The 18216-nt window shown below is 30.1% G+C and overlaps 2 protein-coding genes across 2 annotated transcripts in view; one reads left to right on the forward strand and one right to left on the reverse strand.

Moving 5' to 3' along the window:
* LOC108750282 (protein expanded-like) overlaps positions 1-18216 on the forward strand; it is a 38029-nt gene that overhangs the window by 2061 nt on the left and 17752 nt on the right. The window contains 1 exon segment of the mRNA XM_018489633.1: positions 10310-10350. The gene's annotated coding sequence lies outside the window, so the exon portion shown is untranslated.
* The window catches only part of LOC108750288 (putative sodium-dependent multivitamin transporter), a 5542-nt gene continuing 673 nt past the window's right edge, over positions 13348-18216 (reverse strand). The window contains 7 exon segments of the mRNA XM_018489645.1: positions 13348-13588; positions 14061-14329; positions 15935-16052; positions 16346-16660; positions 17087-17206; positions 17689-18029; positions 18184-18216. The exon segment at positions 18184-18216 is cut by the window's right edge and continues 183 nt beyond it. Coding sequence (XP_018345147.1) covers positions 13348-13588; positions 14061-14329; positions 15935-16052; positions 16346-16660; positions 17087-17206; positions 17689-18029; positions 18184-18216 — 1437 coding nt within the window.

Genomic DNA, 18216 nt, shown 5'->3' on the forward strand with positions numbered 1-18216 from the left:
GGGGGGGGGTTGGCGGGGAGCGAGTAGAAGGGCCGAAGCCAGGGAGATGATGCGAGAGGGTTGGCGGGGGGATGGGAAGGAGGTAAAGGTACGCAAGAGCGCGCATTCCACGGCGGACGCGCATGCGCGTCCGCTCGCGATTTGTGCGGTTTACTACTAGCCGCCCGCGGTATTCGCACATTCGCTCAACTGCGCCGTCGAGTCGAGGTGGCTGCGTGGCTTCGTAGGCGTAGGAATACGGAATTCGCGGCGACGGGATATTCCACACTTAACTCGGCTACGAAACTCGGTTCCTCCCCTAACCAGTGTGCCCGATAAATACGAAAATTTGTAATCGAGCTACGAATTGTATAATTCATTCAAAATTTTCACGTTAAATATTTTAAAACATTTACTGAATCTTCATACATATTTCTTTGAATGGTATTAAGTAAACATTTACTTACAGTACAATAAATGTTTATTCAATAAAAAAAGATGATAGTTAAAATCAAATTAATTTTTGTAGCAAATAATTACAATGTTTATATTTAATAAATATTTACTTATTAAATATTTATTAAAATTTAATTTTTTCTCAGTGTATATTTATATTCATTCAAAACTTGTGTCGGACTTTCAAAAATATTTATTTACAAAAATATGATTATTTCACGAGAATTCATTCAAACAAAATGTATCTAAAAAAAAAAAGCTTTGATTAATCATTGCTTTAAATAACATATTGTTAAATCTTGTCTTTATGAAATTTTTAGTTGAATGTGGAAAAAAATAATTGTGATAATGATGATTCACACACACACACATACATTCTTTTTATATTCTTTTACGGATGTGGTTTTCTCGAAATGTTAATTGAGGAATTGGATGCAACAGGAACGTATGAATAACTTTGTGTAATTAAAAAAATATTTAGTTAAAAGTTTGAATTATTTTTCTGCCTGTTTCATTGTTTTTACATATTTCTGTTTATTGCATATGTGTGAAAAGAAAATCATGTATAGATAATGCAGATTGGAAGCGAATGTAAAATAATTGTAATCATATTTATTTACAAAAATATTCAAATCGAATGAAAAGTTCTATTCGTTTCTTGATGAATAGAAAAAAGTGTGTTTACTATATTCATTATACATTCATTTATTCAAACATTGGGTGTAGATCATCGTGTACATTACCTCTAACCAAATTACTCTAATTATAATTTTCTGTACCCTCGAAAATACTGGAGACATTTTAATTAGTTAAATTCGATAGGATAATTTATGTAAAATGGATTATCCTCTATTATTAGACATCGGCATATTATATCGCATATTGTTTTCTACGCTACTGCACTATGAAAGTGTATGGAATCACGCACGAGTATGACTAAAACAGTACGGAAATACCTTGTAGGTGCGAAATGGTTTTACAGTCGTTGACGCTATTTGTTTTATTGACGTATTATTTAACGAGTTATATGAATATTAATATCTGAGAAACGGTAGATTCTCGGTATCGTCAATCATCATTTTGATGCTCTTCACTGCATCGCATGCAGAAAAAAAAACCGACGATTATGTAATAAAACTCAATCTCAGGAACTTCTTTTATTAGCTTTTTCTCTATGAATCATGAATGGCTAATTTAATCCTTCCCTAAGTGCTTATGTAATATTAACAGTTTGCTAAACACATCTGAAAATTTAAAAAAACTTTATTTCACTTCAAGAAGCAAATAATATCTAATATGCGCTTTTTTCGTTTGATATTAATATATGCAAGTTCAATATCATAACGATATCTCCATTGCACCGATTATAATTTTATGTCTATCTCTTTTTAAAATAAAATCGCCATCATACATATTTAAATTAATATATAGTAATCAACGTATTAATTATTTGCAGTTAAATATCCTAGAAACTTTATTGACGAGAAATTGGTATTATGAAAATTATCTCGAGAAATTGAACCTTCTTCTCTACTGAGCAAATATCTTACCAATTCAGCTATTCAGATTCGGTATATTAAGATGAATGTTATTTTTAGTCTTAGACTAAAAAATTTCTAAGAGCAAATAATAGATGTGTGTACATTGCAAAATAATAAGATAAAATATATTATAGTTTAAAGGACAGATTTCTTTTATTTATATTTGTGTATAATTAATGTAATTATACATTTACAATTATATCTTTAATATTATTACAAAGAATTTTAATTGACGCATTTTATTCAATGCACAATGCATAGTTAAATAGATGCTACTGACGTTAAAAATGTTATTAGAGTTCTTGAAGATTTTCATTCATCAATTATTTACCAAAATATTAAATGATACATACATATAATTGAAATTAGCACAGTTTGCACATAGAGTAACTCTGGCAAATACGTTGTGCTGAGATTTACGCCGCAGAAGTCAGAAAAGAATAGAAGGAGTAGGGGTAATTTTCCTGCAACTACTCTGTTGCATGCCTTTATGTTATATTAATATAGTGTTACGATTTCAGTTTCTTACTATTAATATTAATGAAATTATTGTAAGTTGAATCGATTTGTCACTGTGTTAAGAAGCACCATTATAAATTATAATTTACTTTCAATAAAATGATTACTGTAGGACGTGCAAAAGACTTAGTGGTTATTTCGTGAGGAATAGTAAAGCATGTTGTATAACAAAATACAAGTATTTTGCTCTTGTATTCTTTGCTTAGTTTGTTGTCTTATATATCCCATCTGTTTGGGATATACGGCATTTTTAGCGGGTGGGATTTATATTCAAAGCATACAAAGTGCGCAGATTGAATTCAGTGCACTAAATGCAATAAATGCATTACATGAAATATGTATCTCATGTCGTAACAGTTGTAATACATGTGGGAAGATTATAATTATTATTTATCACTTCATATACATATTTATCATTCCTTAATAAAACTTTATAAAAACGCATTTTATAAGTTATTGTGTCATTTTACGTCTTATTTATATGCATTATTTGTAAATTTTTCATGACTCGTACCCCCCTTCCTCCTCCTTATGAGTAATCATATATCCCACCCCTATATACGGCAAAAATGTAAGGGTTTAACAAAATTCATTTTTTAATACGAAATATAAATATTTCAGATTTTTAATATTTTTTTTATAATAGTAGACAGTTTTTTTTACTGATATTTTTACTTTAAACATAGTAAATAATACTTAATAAATTAAGTTTTTGATGGATGCGTATATACCGGAGTTATCCTATATTTTATAAATTAGTTCTAATTCTATTTTCTAACAATACATATAGTTTATATTTCTATAAATAAAAAAAGAAGAGAATCCATATACTTCGTGATATATACAAGCGATATCTTATTCACATTTCTTATAGAAGTAAATAAATCATACTCGGCGGTTGAAGGAAATATTCCTCTATAGTCTATCATACCTTTATAAAAAGACAGATTTATTTCTTGTAATCGACATCAGGGGTAATATAACATGTAATATATTATGAAAAAAGTGATGTATCAAAATAATTAAAACAGAAAGAAAATAAAAAATTTGATTTAGGCGTGGCATCGAAACAATTAAACTTGAAGAAATAATGCGAGATATACTTAGCATGTCCGCGACTTGGTTCGCGTTTCCGGGATAAGGAAGAGAAAAGAGCTCTCGACCTTGTATTGTAGTACGACGGAATAAATGTTTTGGACTACGTGACCTAAGGTTCTTTTTACCTACCGATATTATAAGTTATTAACCCCTATGTTATGTGTCAGCTCAAATCGCTTTTGCATGTCTCGCACACCTTAAGTCCGACCTATGCAGTTATGTGTTTGCTCTGTGTAAATAACCAGTGCAAAATATCTTTCGAGGTTGAGCTGGAGGCCGTTATGACCCGGCAAATAATATCTGAGATTTGTTCGCTTTGCAAAACCGACGTGGCATGCCGATCCAATGCTTATACCCTGCAGTGAAAATATTTGTCGCCGCGAAAACACGGATGCATTAAATCTGTCTGCGATTTAATCGAAATAATGCCGCCAGTTCTGTCGATGTGAAAGATATGAAACATTATGGCTCATATTCAGAACACGCTTTTATCGATAAAAGCGCGCTTTTATCTCTGAAATTCTATAGTATGCGTAACGCAAACTATAGCATGTTAGCACGCTACATTGTTCATCGTTGAAAGGGCGTTCTGAATACGGGCCTATGTCAAGAGATGTCTAGCATTCCAGCGCAAAAAAAATGCTATGATGACCACGAATGGACCACAACCAGAAATAATGATAACGTAGGCCCACAAACAAAAAATACCTTGTGCTGGGATGGAGACCTAGCTATTCTTATGTATTTTAAATCGTTGAATACGAATCTGACATCAAAATAGGACCATTCAGGATAAGTTTTTAATCTAGATCCAAAAAATGGATCAAAAATGGGAAAAAATAGGTCATTTTTTTGCTCTAAATTAAAAACTTGAAACTACTCTGGATGGTCCTATTTTGATGTCAGATTCGTATTCAGCGATTCAAAATACATAAAAATAGTTGGGTCTCCACCCCAGCACAGGGTACTTTTTTTTGTGGGCCTATGTAATGTTCCATCAATACATTTAATTACGATAACCGTAAGATAGATTATCTTAACAGTCATAATCATTAAGCTATACCAATCTTACGGTTATTACAATCGTACTATATAGTACTATATAGTTCTTGTAATCAAAATGAAGGGGCAACTTTTAGTCGTGGCAACTTAGTAGCAGTTTTTCTCGACGTGAGAATATTTTTATTTATATCAGTAATTTTTTCGATTTGTGAACTGATTAATTAAATTATTACATGAATCTCTCTTAAATTCTTGTACATTTTCTTGGTAAAAACTTATTCGATTATTATCATTTTATAATATTTATGTAATTTCGATTTATATTTTATATTGATAAGGACCCGAATTGAAGGGTTGAAATGTATATTTTATTCGTTTTATTACATTCACACGAAAATAAAGAATTTTCTGTGCATCCGAACAGCTGATGTAGGCTCTGATCGGCTTTTTTACATTTTTCACATTTTATAATATTCAATTAAATTAATTTGTATAATCTTCATGTAGTCATCATTAGATTTTACAAAAAATGATGAAATAAATTCGCGATATCCTTTCATGTATGTTAGAAGATGAACAATGCATGTACATAAAAAGAATGGGTTAGCAAACTTTAGCTAGATGTCGATCTAAAAATAATTTTGTAAAACCTATCAAAATTATTATGTAGGACACTCAACGTGATTATCAGAATATCAAAATTTTTTGCATTATTGCTCATTAATTTATTATGCTTGAATTTTGTACAGATTTTTTAATTCCAATAAAATGATTTTTAGATCTGTTAAATTTTTAGATATTTCGACAAAATTGTTCTTTCTGTGTAGCCAATGCTGATTTTTTAGGAAAATTATTGATAGTCAAGTGACAAATGATTAAATCATCTTTTTTATTTTATTAAATATTCAAAAAGATATCCATTAACACATACAAACATTCGTTTAACAAAAAAGTATACAATGTCGTACACCCCGTAGTAAAACCCGCCGATAGTTCTTTTTATTACGTTCATTAATAATTATTCATTATTGTAAAAAAATGATTTCTTACGGATTGCTGAACTATGTATCTATTTATGAAAAGATTTTCGATGTTATTCTTCATTAGCATTTTTTAAAATTCTATTGATCAAAGGTTCTTTTGTATCAAGAGGCATATACATACATGAAGAAAAAAAATTTGCTGGCACAGCACTTTGTGCACAGCATTTTGTGCTGCCATTGTGAATTTTATCAGTTATTACATGGACAACAAAAAGGTCTGTTAAGAATATTAATTTTATTTACTGAAAATAATTTTGCCGAATTTGCAAACTGTTTTACATAAAGACAAAATTTTGTGTTTCTCGATTATGAAGCAATAAAGATTCTTTAATTGCAGAATGTAATTTATTTCGCTAATGTTTTCTTGTAAATAATAAAACTAAATAAAATTTCCGTTGTAATATATAATTTTTAATAAGAATACATCGCCGTATGTGAAACATTTGTACATTCCATATAAATTGCACATCATTAGAGTTAATATTTTAATTTTGACATGACCATGGCGTGCAGTATGTGCTCAAGTGATATGTTATGTAGTCTCAAAAGTGGGCTGCTCTTGGCTATCCGCGTGCATCATGGAATCCGGCTACCTGGTGAAAGTACCACTACCTTCGCGGATTCTCTATGCGCATCCAAGCGACCATGTGTATCTGTGCTAAGCATGAGGTGGGACGCTATCGGAATAATGCGAATGGAGTGTCAATGCACTCTATTGTGTCATCCGCCACTAACTGTGAGATAATGTATCGTATAGTTACCGGTCGTCTACCCGAAAATCAGCAGTACAGATTCGAACGATATAATCTGTTGTAATGTGACATTAAATGTCATTAAATATCGTGATTGTGAAATATATTGGTATATTTTGGTATACTAAAAGGAAATATATTAGTAAGCATTAATATCAAATAAAATAAAAATAATAGTTAATAACTTTTAATCTCTTCTTATTATATTTGTTATTAAAGATATAAAATTTAAGAATTATAAATTCATATTATTTTTAATTTTGTAACATTAAAAATATCTCGATGTTGAATTAGAACAGTGACGTATAAATGATAATTCTTAATTACATAGTTTTGTTATATAAATTCTATTAGTAAATTTCTAAGCAACAAAGAACTGGTAAGACTCGAACACATGAACATTTGTATAATTGTTAACTAATGATGTGAAAAACAAAATTTGGTTATATATAATTTGTATTTATATGGAATGAGATATTTATGAAAATCGTATAATCATATTTTTTTAAATAAAAAAGAATATTTGTCATTTAACTTTTAATAAATTGGAAATATTATACATTCGTGGTCAGTAAAAATAGAAAATGCTATCCACGTAATACGTAAGCGCATTTGACGCAATCCATTAAACAAAAAAATCGTGATAAGAGAAATGGATATCATAGCCCGCATAATTTTAAATGATGCTCAAATTTACAAATGATGGGAATAAAAGGTGGCTGTTTACTAACAAATAAATTAAAATAAACGCATTGTTCCAAAAATGAATGTCTCGCTTTTGTTGACTGAAGATTGATTTTACGACAATTTCAATTTGAATTCTTTTGATTGAAAACTATATAGGTATATTAGAAGAAAAGGCTAATGAGACATGCAAATTTAGAGATTTACTTAGAACGAAATATCGAGTACTTAGAATGAATTAAAACATCTGTATTTTTAATGTTAAAAAAAATCTTTAGATGACCTTGAATATGACATCGATCTTATTGACCTTGACCGTCATAATCAATGATCTTCGCAAGGTCCTTGATTTTAAGTGAGACATTATGGGAGCTCTTATACAAAATTATTACGTAGTGATAATAAAAATCGATCAGCATTCAATCAATGTTTGTCTCGTTTTATCTTTAGAATTATTAAAAAAAAAACATATTAACAATAAGCAATTTACGAATTGTTTATTATTTATTAATCGTAATGCGGATGCAATTAATAAACGAGAAAAAACCCATTCAAATCATAAACTTTCCAAAATATTGTATAAAAGATAATGTTCTCTGACGTATAATTTTTTTTACTTAAATAACTGATTAAATTAAATACGATGATAATGCATTTCTAATGAAATGAAAGCATTGAAACATTGACATTTACTTTCATTTTTATTCCTAATGTTATACTCGAATAACTCGCGATAATTTCATCAACAGTATATCCGAAAGAGCGCGTCAAAAGCGCAACGGCGAGATTTACTAAAGTAAGACGAAGAGAAGAGAGTGCGAGATATTTCTCTCAACGGGTATTTCTTTCAAGCGAGTATTCCCGGTTAATTTTACCGAGCCCTAAGGAGCGCGTGCGAAGGATCGACGAAGGATAATGCTAGCGGGGCTCATCGGTTGGACGTTGGCTTGAAGCGGACGAAGGACGCCCGCATTCCACGCCACAACCTGGTATAATGCGAAGAATTGGTCGTACAGAAGGAGGAAGTGAGAGATAAAATGAAACGTGAATAGCAGTGAAGAGAGAAGGATAAAAGAGAAAGATAAGAGAGAAAGAGGAGGCAGAAAGGAAAAGAGAGAAAGGATAAGAGAGAAGAACGAGAGAGAGAGAGAGAGAGGAAGTGAGATTAAAAAAAAGAGAAGTTAAAGAAAGATGGAAGTCAGAGTGGAAGAAAGAGGTCGCAAAAAAAAAAGAGAAATGGAGAAGTTTCGAGAGGAAGAAGGAGAAAGGCGAAACTGGAAACAGCTGTGCGAAGAATTATCTATATCTATCCTTTTCTTCTTCTTCTTTAACTATTTTTCCTTCTATTCATTCTGTATCTCCTTTTACACCTATCTCTCTTTCTCTTTTCTTCTGCTCTTTCTCTCACTCTTCCTCCTTTTCTTTACTTCTTTTCGTTCGTCCGACTTTTCTTTACAACCTCCATTCAATGATAAGAATTTGAATCTTTTTTTGAGTTTTCAAATAATTTAATCGTAAAAAAATTCGGATTTTTTTTTAAATATTACATAAAATAAAAAATTTGTTAAAGTCTTGACAAATTTTAAGTAATTTGAAAGGTTTGAATGTTTAAAACTTTCGAACATCTAGAAAATATTTCCTGGAACTGTGTTTATCTTTATTTAAACTTCCACATTTCTTTGAAATTATTATTTATATCTATCTGTCTGAACTCTAAATAAATAAAAATTAAAATAATAATGTCAAGTATTATAAAAGAAATGAATATATTTTTGAAATACAATATTTAAAACACTTTCAAGATTATCGGAAAGCTTTCGATTTAAAATAATTCGAAATTTTGAAAATTTGTTACATATATTCGAACAATTGTCATGTATTCGATGTATCTTGAAGCCCATCACTATTTCCATCCCTTCCTCTTCCCGTACTACTGCGACCGCACGCGTCCGACAAAGTAAACCAGCATGCGCGTTATTTTGCAAGTATCTCGCAGTGTACTGTATACAACAGAGTGCATGCTCAGGCATAATTGGGATTCCTCCTTTCGCGAAGTTGGCTGCTGCTAGCTGCAACTGTTACTGCCATCGTGCATCGGAGTAGGTTATCGTCGATGGCTTTCACCGGCGCGTAAGCAATGACAAGGAAAATGGATAAAATAGAAGATCGTTTTGATTGCGATTCTCTACGGCTTTGCATAATACAGGGCGATCCGTTAATGATTATACAAATGTTACAAAAGAGCGGGAAAGTGAAATTACCTGAAAGAAGATAAAACGGAAGTATAAAGTAATTTTGATAACTCGTGACTATTTTGTCGCCCAAATATTCATCCAATTCCATTAGCAAATATCAAAATTCAAATTAAAAAGTTTAGTATTCTATTGAAGAAAATTATTAATATTGTTGGAAAAATTTTTCGTATAATATATCCAGAGATTTTTTGTAACTTTAAATAATGATTATCAGTTTATATGAAAAGAAGAATAGAGAGATAAAAGGAGTACTTTGTCACTACAAAATCTAAAATTTTGATTAAAGGATAAATCTTTTTTTTATTGAGAATTATATATTGTTGTAATTATGATATTAATATAATTAAGATTGAATAAGAAAATACGGAAAAATTGGAACATAAGATAAGTGACATGGTATTGATGATTTAAAAATATAATTTGAATTATTAATCTAGAGAGGTTCTTTGTAAGTAAAGCTATTGAATCTTTTAAGCAGCGAAGCACGCGGGACGAGACAAGGCAGGGTAGGGCAGAACAGGTAGGGCAGGGCACAGGTAATATGGCTTCGTATTTTCGTAGCTGTCCGACTAAGCAGAGGAATATCCTGATGAGATTATAATGTGAATATAATGACAAGCTCCCGAGCTCCCGAGCTACGCGTCCCATGCGGATCCACTCTTTCGATTTCGTCTCGACCGCGCGCGATGACTATGCGCTTAATCCATAACGTACAGTCTGCTCTTCTCAAGACTTGAATCAATCCCTGCAAAGGGGCCAATATAAACGAAGGAATAAAACGACGACGAGTTCTCTAAGGCGATCATATTGTCTAAACCATCACGCGCGTTGTTCTCGAGAGCACGGCTAGTGCTGCGATTACATTCCTTTTTCTTCCATCCCTTTCTCTTGGAGCCAATTAAGAAAATTACAACTATTTGCCACCAAAGCATTACTACAATCAAGATGATTTACGACTAATTTTCGCATGTATGTTGCAGGTGGATTCGTGATATCGTAGGCGGAAGACGAAGGAATCTAGGTAAGTTCTTTTCTTCTCTTTCTTTAAATTAATATTTTTTAATTGATAATAATTTGTCTTTCTGTTATGTAATTTAATTATAAAACTATTTTTCGAATTTATTCTGTCAAAATATATCACTTCCGAATTTATCATTCACTGCTTAACTTAAATAAAATAGCTCGACAATGAATCACTCGATGAATCATACAAATGCGATGGGATCTTTTTATAATGTTGTTAAGTTATTCTCTCTTTGATTTTCTTCTTAAATACATTTTATTCTATGTACATTTGAACAAAGAATATGCTAACAAAGAATACGAATTTTTACTTGTGATTATTGCGATAAGAGTACTTGTATTGCTGCGGGATAAAAAGAGCTCTGCGAAAACATGGGTATATATATTCGTGACACTTTGATACAAAATTGTATCTACTATGTATTGAAACTTTGATATTGATATGAGCAATCATCATCAATGATTTCAAATGGCAAACATAGCCAGGATCAATAGATTAGATAAAGTTTTTCTCACGTTATTGTGTATCAATAACAAATTCCTTAACTTATTATCTACATTATTGCTTTTATTTGAGCAATTTTCATATGTCGAAAGAAAGATTTGTTTTATACGAAGAATGCACATTATAATGAGCAACTTGTGACTATGGTACCGCAACTCGGTAATTCTACTTAATTGCCGCGAACGTTAAAGGAGTCATATCCGCATATATTACAGTTATGCACAGTAATGTTATAAACTATGTACATATATACAGGTTTTTTCATATATATATATGTGTGTGTACATATATATATATATATATATATATATGTATATGTGTTTATTATATATAGATAGAATATTATCATATTTCTTATAAAATTGAGTTGTTTTTTTGAAAAAATTCTCACAAATGCATACGAAATTTTTTATTTTTTAATATGCGGTGTATTTGTTATCTCTTCTTTAGATAAAAATGTTGGATAAAAAACAATAATAATTTTTCATAAACTTTCTCCAAGACATCGATTTTAAATCATATCAGTTTGCTAAGGATAAACATAACACGGGATAAATTCAACTTATGGCTATTTATTTACTTTTTCTAACTAAATACATATAGTTTTGATTGATAAATAAATAGTTTTATGTAGAGATAGAATTATGTTACAAGCATATCTAAATCAGATTTAGTTCAGATAAGATAAAAATCATAGCTTTATAATTAGCTTCAAATTCGATATCTTTAGACAGTGACATTTTTTAACGCTGAATCTATTGTATATTTATGTTTTCCTTGATAACTCTATTTGGTTTATGTTTGATTTATGGACATTCGTGACCTAAATCTTGGACAACTTAAGTTAGCGTCGTCTTATTTGTCAAAATAAAGCACAAATTTACTAAATATTACACTTATTATTGTACAATAAAATTTAATCATGAAAAATAATAATTTACATTTTAATATTAAAACATTTCAATATTAATATTAAGATACTTTGATATTAAGACTTATACTGAGTTGCTTTCTTGGATAATCCATAGTTGCTTTTATACTTATACTCATCTCAAGAATATATGCAACAAAACGCTGATAGTTGTTTCAAAATACTTGCGTAACGTTACTTTGACAAACGTGATTACAATTTGACTACAACAGATTGATTTTAATTTAAATCAAGAAGTAAAAATGAGCGATGTATATTCCTGCAAGAAATGCACAAAACCGGTAGCCATTTCGCGCCCGACAACTTGAACGACATCTTTATTTTCTCATTCCCGTTGTTCGTCCGATTGCACAGAGCTTTCTTTCGTTGATTATAAAGGAAGATATTTTCACACTGCTACGATAACCGCAGCTTATTGCGGCGACTTTAAGAGTATCAATGAAAAAAAAGAAGAAGAAAATGTGGAAAGGAAGCTATAAAATCTGTTTCTCTAATTTTTAGAATGTTTCATAAGCAGTAATCGAAAATTTCTTAATTTACTGCGCAAAGTGTCGTCTGCTGCGTCATCTATGCAGATGTACATTGTGCTATCATTGAATTACCTATAGCACGTTATCTGTTGAGAAGAAAGAAATTTTTACAATTCCCTCTTTGCCTGACATAGATTTTCAAAAATTTGTTATTTTGGTGGGTACGTTATTTTGGTATTATTTCCTTACGTAAGAACTGCATGACGCAGGTCATTGCTTGCGTTTGCTCTGTGTGTCACCGTATGGCGCGCGCGCGCTCACACCAGTCTGGCGGCATTCCATCGTGATTTGCGAACGTTTCGGTAAAGTGTACAGTGGTGTATAGCGCGCAGTTTGTAGTCCGTATAGTGTTTATGTCTGTACGTCGCGAGAGCGCGAGACTCCCAGCTGGCATTTTCACACAGTGTGAAATGGCCCAATCTGACGATTTTCGTTGAGAAAAATGTTTAATCTTGATTATATAGGGAAATATTGGAATTGGCATAAATATATAATTGTCTAATCTATAATTATTATGTGTGTAGTTATTATCTATTTTTGAATTCCATAAAAAGGCACAAATACTTAAAATAATATGATATATACAGAATATCCTAAAACTGCGATTTCAAGAAAAAAATAATAGATAATTTTGTATAAAAAAAAAAAATCGAAAATATAAAACTTTTTATTTTTCAATTTATTTGTTAGGCTAAAATTAAATAAAATATATAACAGATTTATGTATTTAAATTGTTTGGATCAGGAATTTTTATATTTCTATACCATTTTGATGTTACCGCAATTGGACCTTACAAGAAGAAAGTTCAAAATTTGTTGATACATTTACTACGTAAATATATATATACGTATATATATTTTTGTAACACATATTTTTTACCTATTTATATATTGTGACATGGATATTAAATTTTTAATTAAATTTATTGTACGCGAGATATAAGTACTTAGGTAATATATCTTTATAAATAGCAAATATTTAAATTCTTTTTTTTTTTATTATTTATAAGAACGAGATTATATATATCCTCAATATTCATTAAATTTTATTGTGTTACGATATTCATCTGCTTCTTTTCTTTTTTGTTTTCGATTTGCCACAATCGGACTTAGTAAATTCAAATCGATTTCAGTAGGACTTTCCTTAAAAATCCATCTTGTGATCCAACTGACGATCCATCCTGTGATTATAGTAACGAGAAATCCCAGTGGACAGTACCACATATAGGATATACGATAAAGATAGAAATAGGATTTATCTTTCTCCATTCTGTAAATAAGAAATAATTAAAGTTCATGTTTCATCATTGCAAATATATTGCAACATTAAGATATAATATTAAAAAATTTAAAATTAAAAGGAATTTTTTTCTTATATTATATATTTTGAAACAAGTTATTTTCTCATGTTGTTAACTATTTTTCTAACTGAAGCTTCTACCAAACTTAGAATTGAAGTCTGACTTATATGTATAAAATTACATCTACACTGAAAAAAATATTAAATTTTATTATTTGTTTTAAATATTATTTGTTTTGAATAGTTCTAAATAAATATTTACTAAATGTAAACATATATTTATTTGCTTCAAAAACCATTAATTTGATTTAACTATTATTTTTTTTATTAAATAAACATTTATTTACCGTAAGTAAATGTTTACTTAGTACTATTCAAAGAAATATGCATTAAGATAAAAAAAAAATCTTAAATAAGTATAATAACTTAAATATTTACTTACTGGAGTTCATATCGTGAATTTGTGTAAATCAACGATTTCCCATCGCTTTCGCGAAACATAATAGTGTTATTGAATCCACAATCGTCTGTTGAGACATTCAACCGCGGAATCGGCGGTTTTGGCTGTCCAAATCCTATCCACAAAGAAAACATGAGACTAAGAATGAAGCCCGCAATCGCGCTCTTTTGGTTGCACGATGGGAGAAACATGCCAAGCGTGTATAAACCCAACATAGGTCCACCTACGACACCAAAGATCGTCAGAGCTGCCTGTAGAAAAATAAATTTTGTTGAGAAAGAAATTCTACGATTAAGGTATCTTAATTTCATAAAAGATTACCTATCTGAACAACCTACAAATTAGTCTAACAAGGGAAGTTATCCAGATGTCCAATCAGTTTTGAAAAAGTAACGATCAGAAGTTATAGAATAGTATCCTATCTTTCATTAATTAAAATGAGTGCCATTTGTTCGGAAAATTTGATATTTGTTAGAGGAATGGATTTAAAGACCGCTATAAGTGGCTCCGAAAATAAGTTCAAATGACATTTTTTCGTACTTTTTTTTTACTTTTTGGTTTTACGTACAAAATATACGTAATGTACGTGAGTGGAATAGAAAGGAAAACTTAGATCTCGATTCCAGTGATAGTTGTTGAACATTTTTTTATTTATACCTCCTAAAGTTTTGAATTATATTTGGGTATAAACACTTATAAAATTGTACGAATGTATATAAGTACAAAATACATATATTTTCTTACTTATTACACATTTTTATTGGTGTATTATTATATGTTTTCAATAAATTGAAATTTGAAAAATTAAAATATTTTATTGTAAATTTTGTTATACTATTGAATTGGGGAAAAAATTTCTTCGTATTTTTTAATTCAAAATTGTATATACAATATCTTCGTCAAAAATGAACAAAATTTAAATTTAAGAAAAGGGTTTTAAAGCTTGAAAGCTCTTTCGAAACGTTGCTATATTTTTTTAGTTTCTGTTAGTTTGGTCATTTTTTTACATTTAATAAACTACGAGCTGAAAAAGATGAAAAGTTTTCTTTTTACTTTGGGGGTCTTTCATGTGCCCAAAAAAATTTACGAAAATTGTCGACTACCTTGAAGCTTTCCCTACAAAATCATTTTTTTGAAATGTTCTTATGATTTTTTGTTCCTGAGTTATTCGCGAGTAGTTTAGTAAGTAGTTAAGTAAAGGAGCATTCTGACTTCGATTGCTCACAACTCCGATAAAAATTATCATACGCAATTTAAAAAACATATTCTTAAAGCTGAAACTTTGCTCTATCAAATGATATAATTGTAACGAAAATTTCGCAATAAATGAAAAACTTTTGCAAAAAAATTTTTTAAATAGCGAAGCAACTTTTTCCCTAACCTAATATAAGCTAGACAAATTAGAAATAAATTGGAACTCACTAACGAAATCGAGACTCAAGTTTTCTTTTCCACTTATGTATATTTGGATATAAACACTTATTATTATTATTGTATATTACTCATACATATATAGAAAAATCTAAAAAATAAAAAAAAATTTACGAAAAAATTTTATTTAAAGAGCTGCTCACAGCGAACTTTAACTCCATTCTTTTAACGAATATCAAATTTTCCGAGTGAATGATACTCATTTTAGTCAATAAAAGATAAGACTACAATCGTTACTTTTTCAGAACTAATTGGACATCTGGATAACTTCCCTTGTAAGAGTGAATGACAAATTTATTAACAAATGTAGAATCGATTTTTGAATGATTTAAATCACTTTCTCAATGATTAATTATTATTTCTCGCTTAATATATTTTCATTTTATTATGTGACTTATTGTTAGTACTGAAAGCAAAGTTATTACCTGCAGCAATCCACCGAAATATTGTGCCAAAAAACCCACTGCCACACACGATAGTCCAACTACAAGAGCCAAAATTTTGCTAATGATTATTGACGTCGCAGGAGATAGGTCCTTGTTTCTGTAATCAATATTATTCGCGCTTTGCTCTAGAGTATCAAAGATTTTATTATTTCTTGTGATTGATATATAATTCTTAAAAGAGGAAAGAAAGGAAGAACAAAGAGGGACTGTATCCTGTACGATACTTTTTAATTTTCTACAAAGTAAATGTGGTTCTTATAATATCTTAATATGTTTCTGCATAACATAATACTCTTCAACGAATTCAGGTTACCTTGAAACTAGGTCGTTTTCCGGAATGACTCTGTTATAAGATGTTATACAATTTTTTCATGCTATCATGACTCTTACCTTATACGCCAGAGAGGCTTGATATAATCTTCAAGAATAACAGCAGAAAGAGAATTAACCGTGGCCGAGATGGTACTGAGTCCGGCACTAAACATTCCAGCTATGAAAAGTCCAGGCACACCAGGATAATCCGACAGCATGTCCATTACATATAACGGCATCAATTGATCATTTGAACTGATCCTGCCTTCTATGAGTGGATCACAGTTACGATATTTTGCATATATCGCTAGTCCAGAAAAGCATAAAGTAAGCGACATGATCGATGCCATCGGCCAGCTCCACCATAATGCGCGCTGAGCAGCTGCTAGATTGCTAATAAAATTAAAATAGCGTTAAATAGAGATGTTCTGGTGATATGAAAAATTTGACAATAATTTGGAAATTTGATTTTTTCCACAGCCGTCAAATGGAGTTTTATAAAATTTTTTATTACGAGATAATGAAATCATAGGCGCATCAGTAAGAAAAATAATATCAGAATAATAATTCTAGTAATAAATAATAATTGTATTTTATGAATATAATGCATTAATTTTTAAATAATACATTATTCATAAAATACAAAGTATACTTTGCTTATTTAAGTATCAGATTTTAAGTGAGAACTAATTTTCATGTCTTTAAATTTATAAAAATATGGAAAGAAGAATTCTGTTAAAGAATTTTATGCTTTACATGTAATATTTTTGGACTCGATTAATTCGCATTTGATTGGAAATTATGTCAATCTCGCTTTACCTGACAGTCAGCATTCTTTGAACCTGAACTTGATTAACGCTATACAAGGAAAGGTAAGTAAAGAAACCACCAAGTGTCAAACTCCACCAAGTATGTCGTACAGTTGGATCCGGAGAGATGCTGCGGCATACGTAAAAAGTTAAAATAAATAAATGCTTCCTGTACTTGCGTTGGCAACTTTATTTTATTCATTTTACTCAGTCAATGAATATGTTACTTTCAATTATACAACAAAAATTTTTTCAATTTTTTAGTTTAATTAGAAAATTACGAAATTACAAACGCACTTGATCTGAATTTTGTTTCTTTTTATCGCAGTTACTCTCTTACGACCATATTTTTTAATAGAATAAAAAATAAAATAAAAATTTAGTATAGTCGATGCGATAATTTTTAATTTCTTCTATCATAAAAACATTAATCTTTTGTAATAAAAAGACAAAATTGAGGAATTCATGATTCGCTTATTTTAAGTGAAATTGTAAAGTAGGATATATATTTCTATAAAGATATTGTCTAATAACAAAAATTTGTATAGAAATACAATATGAACGTTTAGAAAGATATTTTTTAAGGGATTATTATATCATTCAAATAATTACTTGTTGAATTCCAATCGGGATCCTTCTCCGGCAATCTGCCAAATTCGATCTAGACCACCAGTAGCAACTGCTGCGGTAGCAATAACTGTGACAACGGCAGTCAGCATTAACAGACCCTGAAAAACATCGGTGATAAGTACCGCCTTGATGCCTCCGATCGTCGAATAGAAAGTGCAGATGAGTCCTAAACCAATCACACTTGCGGTCGTTGAAAGACCGGTGGTAGCTTCTAAAGCCAATGCAGGTGCATATAACACCACACCGCTGTACAAAAGCAATTGGAGCAAAAAGGCAAAACTGGCTATTAATTGGGTAGTCGTACCGAAACGCTTCTGTAGATACTGCAACAGATATTTATATAGTTGCATTAGATCAATTTTGATCAACAAAATTTTAAAGCAATACTAATACTAATGCTATTTTCAAAATTATCAATTATAGTTATGTTAATTTAAAATAATATATAAAACATTTTTCCATTTTTTTTAATTCAACAAATAATTTTTTTGCTAATTATAATATATATAT

Source organism: Trachymyrmex septentrionalis, unplaced genomic scaffold (genome assembly GCF_001594115.1).
Source record: "Trachymyrmex septentrionalis isolate Tsep2-gDNA-1 unplaced genomic scaffold, Tsep1.0 scaffold35, whole genome shotgun sequence".
In the NCBI taxonomy this organism is placed as follows: domain Eukaryota; kingdom Metazoa; phylum Arthropoda; class Insecta; order Hymenoptera; family Formicidae; genus Trachymyrmex; species Trachymyrmex septentrionalis.